Source organism: Coffea eugenioides, chromosome 7, assembly GCF_003713205.1.
Source record: "Coffea eugenioides isolate CCC68of chromosome 7, Ceug_1.0, whole genome shotgun sequence".
NCBI classification, from domain to species: domain Eukaryota; kingdom Viridiplantae; phylum Streptophyta; class Magnoliopsida; order Gentianales; family Rubiaceae; genus Coffea; species Coffea eugenioides.
In genome coordinates this window covers 18852997-18861180 of record NC_040041.1, presented here as the reverse complement: position 1 = coordinate 18861180, position 8184 = coordinate 18852997, and the positions used below count along the sequence as shown (strand labels likewise).

The 8184-nt window shown below is 40.9% G+C and overlaps 1 protein-coding gene across 1 annotated transcript; it reads left to right on the top strand.

The window, feature by feature from the left end:
* Positions 1-3067: 3067 nt before the first annotated feature.
* LOC113777067 lies at positions 3068-5020 on the top strand. The gene is made up of 3 exons (XM_027322112.1): positions 3068-3845; positions 3967-4164; positions 4446-5020. Exons 1-3 carry the CDS (start codon positions 3068-3070, stop codon positions 5018-5020), a joined length of 1551 nt encoding a protein of 516 aa, XP_027177913.1.
* The last annotated feature ends 3164 nt before the right edge of the window (positions 5021-8184 follow it).

Below are 8184 nucleotides of genomic sequence, written 5' to 3'. Positions count from 1 at the left end.
TTTATTAACTAATAATGAAGGGAGTTTCAAAAATTAAGTGAATACTCATGTCGTGTGCTCTCAATCTATTAACCATGTATGGTACAACAAAGGCTTGCCCAATGGACACATCAGAAGACACAGTACACTTGGAAATAGCAGCGGGGTAAGCTCAAAATTTGATATGGATCAAGTTTATGATAGACAGTCTCACAATAAATGTAATATCGACCTACAAATTCACATTCTTGGTCTACTACTAGTCAAGTCGTTGAAATCGTTGTCAGAATTATCAAAAGACCATGGCTTGCTTGGTCTGCTACTGGTCAACTATTAAGTGATTTAAGTGGTTACGTGATGAACTTAAACTTGCGAAACTTCGACGCAATTACTGAGCATATGTAGCAAACTTCAAAGTAATTAGTGTGTAATTATTTAGTAATTACTTTGTGCGCTCATCGGCTCCACAAGCAAAGGTCTTGGCGAACGATATTAGACCTTTGGGCACTCATTAGGACGGTGTTCAAGTGTCCATATTTTGGAAAAGTACATATGTTATTTAGGGAAACATATAAATGTAAGATATGATAATAATTGTTAGTGTATAAATTCATATAGTAAAAGCCCAATTTTAAAAGCTCTCTATTCACGTAAACTTACAAATTCCTTTCATTAAACCTGATCACGTAGTGGATTATTGCTTGTAATAGCTATAATTTTGTCATTGTTTGATCTTCTGCGATGAGATGTGGCCTACCTGCATTTAATCAATCAGCTCCTGTTTTTTTATTCTCGGTTTTGTTAGCTTTTGTCTTCTTTCTATTCTGATTTCTTTGTCTCCTTTGCGTGTGGCAGTAGTAGCTGGTGCTGGGAGCTAATAAGGAAGCATCGAAGGACTCGGACGGACTCTGGATTTGTGCCGGATTGGTAGCTACTGGAATTCTCAAGTGTGTGGTCTGTGGAAGGAGGTATGGACAGTATAGAGGAGGTTTTAAGGAAGTTCAAGTTATCAGAGGAAGAAAGAGAGGGAGTCTGTTTGGAGGAGGAGGAGGTGGCGCAAGGCGTCAGGGAGTGTGAACTGAGTTTGATTGGGAAAGTCTGGGGGGACAAACTAGCAAACATTGGAGGTATTAGGAGTTTTGTAGGGGTTATGTGGCCTCAGGTGAGGAACCTGAGAGTGGTGGAGATTGGTCGCAACCTGTTTCAATTCCTTTTTGAGAAGGAGAAGGACATGGAGCTGGTGTTGAATAAGAGACAGTGGATCTATGACGGTCAACCTCTGATCCTATTGAGGTGGAGAGCTGGCCTGGAAGAGGATGGAGAGGCTTTGAGTAGAACTTTGATATGGATTCAGCTCTGGAATATCCCGATCCATTGGATCACCAAGGAGGTTGGCAGAAAGGTTGGAAGCATTTTTCCAAGGGTGGAGGATGTGATAATTTCCCAGGGAGGAGGGAAAGAAGGTAAACATCTAAAAATCCTTGCTGAAATTGATCTGACAGTTCCTTTACCAAGGGGAATTATGGTTAAGAGTAATGGAATGGTGAAGTGGATAGAATTTAAGTATGAAAAATGTCCTGACTTCTGTTTTTGTTGTGGTATAGTTGGGCATAATAAGAGAAGCTATGGGAGGAAAGGATTGGATAAGGAGAGAGAACCTCAGTATGGGAATTGACTGAGGGTTAGTTACCCTAGAAGTCCTAACAGGAAAAGTAGGAATGGGAATGAACAAAGGGAGGCTGAAAGGGAGGAATCCCAAGCTCAGACTATGAGAAAGGATACGGCTAAGGATAAAAAGTTGCTGCTGACTTATACAGCAGCTTTTCATGAGAGGGAGGGCGTAGGATCTAATAGTGAGGGAGAGGGGAGCAGTAAGGGTCATATGGGGGGAATGGAATCCCTGATTGAGCAGAGTATTGGGAAGGATGGGGGTTCTAAGGGTGGAGTGGGAAAGGAAATGGAGAGGAGGCTGGGGGAGGAAGGTGATGGCAAGCTGGGGGAGGAAGGTGATGGCAAGCTAGGAAGAGGGGGTGTTGGTGGTCAGGGTAGGTTCAGGGTGGGAAAGGATCAAATGCTGCATCAAGGGGAGAGCCAAGGTGAGAGGTTAGTGGAAGAGCTAACTGATCTTATGTGGATTGATGGGGTGAGGAGTGAGAGCAGGGTGTTGAGGGAGGGGAAGGAAGGTAAAAGAAGTAAGGGGGAAATGGAGGACAGGAAAGAGCTGGGAAAGCAGGGGGTAGAGGGAAAGGAGTGTATAAGGCAAACAAAACATGGAAAAGACTGGTTCTGGAAGTCAGTAGGAGAAGGCCTCTGGTCGAAGTCAATGAGGTGGATGGGGGGAGTGAGAGAGGGAAAAGGAAGATAGAGACTATGGAATAGGAGGATAGGGGGGAACAGGAGGGAAAGGAAAATAAGAAGAAGGTAAAGGCAGATGGAGGGAGCTGTGAGGGGATGGAAATAGCTGAGGGGTTGGAGCCCACCCTTATTAGGGCTCTAAGTGTTAAATGAGAGCTATGGTGTGGAACTATCGAGGTGTGGGGAGCCTCTTGACAGTTCCCCAGCTGAGGGAGGTCATAAGACTCTACTCTCCATCTTTGGTTTTTTTGTCAGAAACAAAAAAGAAAAAAAGCTTCCTAAACAGTGTTAAGCAATGGATTAAGTTTGATAATGTCTTTGTGGTTGATCTAGTAGGATTGGCTGGAGGATTGGCAGTTCTATGGAAATAGGAATTGAAGGTGAAAAAGGTGCTTTTTACCAGTTTCACTATAGAATTACTCATTGATGATTGTGAGATTGGTGCTGAATGGTGGTGTATTTGTGCCTATGCGAGTACAAATGCTAGTGTTAGGAGTGAGCAGTGGAAGGTCTTAGCTAGAAGAAGTTGCATTTGGGGGGAGTCCTGGGCAATTATGGGGGATTTGAATGATATCACTTCAAATGCTGAAAAATGGGGAGGTAGGAGAAGAGCTGATGTGAGTTTTCATGACTCTACCTCTTTTATCAATGGCAATGAGTTGGTAGATATTGGATTTGAAGGTGTTCCTTGGACCTGGTGTAACAATTGGAAGAGTGAGGGGAGGTGAAGGAAATGATTGATAGGATTCTGGGAAATAAAGGGTGGATTAGGAGGTTTGAGAAGGCAAAGTGCACACACATAGAGACTGAGGCTTCTGATCACTGTATTCTGATGTTGGATACCAAGCCTGAAAGGAAAAGGTGGAAGAGGAGGTTCATGTTTGACAAGAGGTGGTTACAACACAGAGATATAGAAGAAGTTATAGGAGGTGCTTGGGAAAGGCAGCAAGGGGGTTCAAGGATGTATATGGTTCAATCCAAGATCAAAAAAGTTAGAATGGATTTGCTTAGTTGGAGTAAGCAGAAGTGCTGTAATTCTAAGAGCTTGATTCTAAAGGTAAAGCAGGAGATCAAAGAGGTAAAGGAGAGCAGAGGTAATGGTTACAGAATTAAGTTAGCAAGTCTGAAAAGAAAGCTGGCAGAGGCTTATAAACTGGAGGAGACATATTGGAGCCAAAAGGCTAGGGTGAAGTGGTTGCAAGAACGGGATAAAAATACGAGTTATTTTCATGCTAAGGTGGTAGGGAGGAGGAGGATGAATAGGATCAGTGTGCTGAAAAACAGGAGTGGTGAGTGGTGCAAGGATGAAGAGGAAACATGCCAGGAGATAGTTGATTATTTTCAGCAGATCTATACATCTGAGAGACCTGAGGATTTTTCTGAGATTTTAGAGGGAATTCCACAGACCATCACTGATGAGATGAACAGAGAGCTCACCAGGAAGGTCACAGAGCAGGAGATCAGTCAGGCAGTGTTTTCGATGCATCCTACTAAGTCTCCTGGACCAGATGGTATGTCACCAATCTTTTTTCAAAAGTTTTGGTCAATTTTAAAATCTGATATCATTCATGCTGTTAATAGTTTCTTTGATTCTGGATTCATACTAAAGTCTATTAATGAGACCCTTATTAGTCTTATCCCCAAAAACTGCATCCCCTAGCACTATTGCAGATCTTAGACCTATAAGCCTGTGTAATGTTCTGTACAAAATTATCTCTAAAGTAATCACCAATAGGTTCAAGCATGCCCTGAATTATTGCATTAGCCATTCTCAGTCTACCTTTGTTCCTGGGAGGCAGATTTTGGATAATGTCCTGATAGCTCATGAGTGTATTCATTTCCTCAAAAATAAAAGGACAGGGTGTGATGGGTATATGGCGATCCAACTTGATATGTCTAAGGCCTATGATAGAGTAGAATGGAATTTTTTGGCCAAAGTCATGGTGAGAATGGGGTTCTGTCCAAAGTGGATTCAGTGGGTGATACAGTGTGTCTCTAGTTTCACTTATGCCATAAATTTTAATGGAGAGAAGAGAGGTTTTATTAGGCCAACAAGAGGATTGAGCAGGGGGATCCTTTGTCTCCTTATCTATTCCTGATATGTGCTGAAGGGTTTTCTTCACTGTTGAAGCAAGCAGTTGTGCAGGGTAAGCTGACTGGGGTTAGGATTGCAGAGGAAGCTCCTAGGCTGTCTCATCTGTCTTTTGCAGATGACTCCTTGATCTTCTGCAAAGCAAATGCTATGGAAGCTGGACAGCTAAGGAGAATACTAGAAGTATACAGGGAAGCTTCGGGACAACTGATCAATATTGAGAAATCTTCTTTGTTTTTTAGCAGGAATATGATGGGCAGACATAAGGCAGGAGTAATGAGGGAATTGCAAGGGATTAAGCAGGTCCAACAAAGTAGGTACTTAGGGCTGCCTTTGGTCATTGGAAGGTCCAAAAAGCAGACTTTTGATTTTATCAAGCAGAAAACATTAGATAGACTGAAGGGGTGGAAAGAGAAGCTTTTGAGCCAGGCTGGGAAGGAGGTGTTGCTCAAGTCAGTTATCATGGCATTACCTATCTATGTAATGTCATGTTGTATGCTTCCAAAGGATGTGTGTAGGAAAATTAGCTCTGAGATGGCAAAGTTCTGGTGGGGTCAAAAGGAAAAGGAGCACAGAATCCACTGGTTGAGCTAGGGAAGGTTGGCTGATGGGAAGGCAGAAGGGGGACTAGGCTTTAGGGAGCTGCATGAGTTTAATTTGGCTTTGCTAGCAAAACAACTGTGGAGGATTTTAACTAGGCCAAATTTGCTGATGAGTAAGGTTATGAGGGCAAGATACTTTAAGGGAACCTCAATATGGGCAATGAAAAGTCAGAGTACGGATTCCTGGTATTGGAGGAGTTTACTGAAGGCAAGGGAATTACTGGAGGAGGGGATAAGGAAAAGGGTGGGGGATGGAAAATCAATTGATATTTGGGAGGATAGGTGGTTACCAAATACTGGGAATGGGAAAGTTAAAACTCAAAGGGCTGAAGGGGTGGCTGTCCAGTGGGTGAGTGAGCTCATTAAAGATGGGAAGTGGGATAGGGAGCTAATTGCAAAGGTGTTTGAAGAAAATGAAGGGAAGGACATAGTGAGGATACCTCTGAGTGTATGTAATATGAAAGATAGGATATATTGGAGTAAGTCTAGTACGGGTGAATATACAGTTAAGTCAAGTTATAAGCTGGCAAAATGCATTAGGAAGAAAGTGGTTCATGACAGGAGCAATGCTGAGTCAAGCAGCAGCAGGAAGTGTTCAGCTCAGAGCTGGAGCTTTCTGTGGGGTTTGAATTTGAAGCAAAAGTTGAAGCACTTCATCTGGAAATGCTTACAAAATATCCTGCCAGTGAATGCAATCATAAAGGCAAGGTGTTCTAAGGGGGATCATATGTGCATTTGTTGTGGGGAGCATCCAGAGACTGTTGAACATCTGCTGTTTTTTTGTGAACATGCGAAGGCTATTTGGGAAGTGGCACCAGTAAGCTGGGAGGGTCTGGTGAATCACAGAGATAAGTTCTGGCACTGATGGGAGGAGTTGAAGGATGCAGTGCATAAGGAGAAGGGACAGGAGCGGATTGCCTTGACAATAAATCTGTTATGGCAGATATGGAAGTCTAGGAATGTGAGGCAGTTTGAAGCTAAGGCTAGGGACCCTATGATAGTTGTCCAGAAAGCTGTTGGGGAATGGAGGGAGTATCAGGATGCTCAGGTGGAAGAGAGGGAACCAATTAGAGGTAGTAGGGTGGGGAAGGAGGAACTGAGTGAGTGGAAAGAACCAAGGGAGGCATGGGTCAAGATAAACTCAGATGCAGTTGTTCATCAAAACAAGGATAGAGCAGGGTGGGGATTGGTTGCAAGGTCTTGGCTGAAGGAGCTGGTGGGATCGGAGCCTGGGCTGTGCCAGGCACAAGTTGTTCAAATCCAAAAATGGAGGAGGCGTTGGCTCTAAGAGCAGCCATGCTTGTGGGCAAACGTCAAGGGTGGAGAAGGGTAGAGTTTGAGACAGATTGTAAGCAAGTTATTGATAGGATATGTAGTGGAGAAAATGATGTAGATATTGCAACTGTGCTATCAGATATAGAAAGGCTGAAGTCCAGTTTTTATGAATGTTGCTTTTCCTTCACTAGAAGGAGAAGCAACTCTGTTAGTCATCAGGTAGCTAAATTTGCTACAAATTTGGAAGAAATTGTTGAATGGAAGTCAGACTTCCCAGTTTGGTTGCTTGAGTTGGTACAAGCAGACTGTAGGGGCAGTTGCTCCAAAAATTGTAATCTGATTTAGTCTATAAATGAAATGTTGCCGTTTCGATAAAAAATATATATATAAATTCATATAGTAGATTAGGTGTAATGTAATTTTTTTTTTTGGTAAGTGAGAAATTTTGAATCCAAGATCTTCTATTTACAATTTTTTCTATGTTACCATCCAATCATACTCTTCCCCCTTTCCCTCAATGTAGATGTATTAATAAGTGTCCATTGAACACTTGATAAAAAATCGCATAAAGTATTATTGACTTTTAGACGTATTTGTCATCTTCCATGATCATTATTGACTCTTAGGTTAGGTGTAACGTGAATTTTTTAAAATTTCTTTTTTGTAAGTGGGAGATTTCAAATTCAGAATCTCTTATTTACAATTCTTCCCACTTTATCACCGAATCATACCCTCCCCCTCTCTTTCAATGTAGATGTATTAATGAGTGTATATTGGACATCTGGTAAAAAATTGCATAAAGTATTATTGACCTTCAGGCGTATCTGTTGTCTTCCATGATCATTGGCCAGAAATCAAGCAATACTTCATTCGGACCTAACTCTCTAATCTACACCTTTATAACTGTATTTATATCTTTTTTTGAAACCATCTACATAGCTTGATGAAAGTCTCTCATTTTAACATTTCAATGGATTTACTTTCTAGATATATGATTAATCTCCAACTGTATTTACTTTTTCTTTGCTTCCTTCTTGGGCCAAACTTCGGTGAAATATCACATGCCAAACACCCATCCATTAACTTTCAAACAATTAGACACCAGACAGTCACCAAAAAATTCTTTTACCTTATGAAAAATGGGATGTGCGAAAATACGATGTAATTACTGGGCTTAGGATCTTGCTTTACGTGCTTAGTGGGTTATGGGCTAGATCTTCCCCAGCAACATGCCAGATTTTTTTGTCAAAAAGTATTCTTGTCCTTATGATCATTAGTGGTAAAAAAAATGTAAATTATTCAAATCTTGCTTTCTATTTTTTTCTGGGCTCTTTTCTTTTTCTTGAGATTATCTATATATACATGTTAGTATTTAGTAATGTATAATTTTATACCGCATGGAATTAACATGGGTCATATGGCTGCTGTTTCTAACTTCTTCGCAAAGGTTCTCAATGAATAACTTATTTGACCGGTAGAAAGTCATGTTTTTTCCCCCAAGGCTGCAAATGACGGAACTGATTCAGAAATATTGAACTCAAATGTTCGAGGCTAGTAATATACATTCATTGCGTATTTTAGCTTTTACATTTTTTTAGAGTGAAATGCTGTTTTTATTTATTTTGCAGAATATGCTTAATTTTATTTTTTGAGCTCAATTAGCTTCAATTTGATAGGTTGCAATTTTATCATTTATTTTATTATTAATTTTCCCTATTACTTAACCCAATGTGAATTAATTATTAGATTCTACTCACTTTTAGTATTTTACATATATTTCAGGGAGTAGAACGAAAATACCATAATAAGTGCCGATTTGACAGTTATCAAGAAAGAGTTCAAGTAGCAGGCATCCAGGGCATTTTTGGAACAAGGAGATAC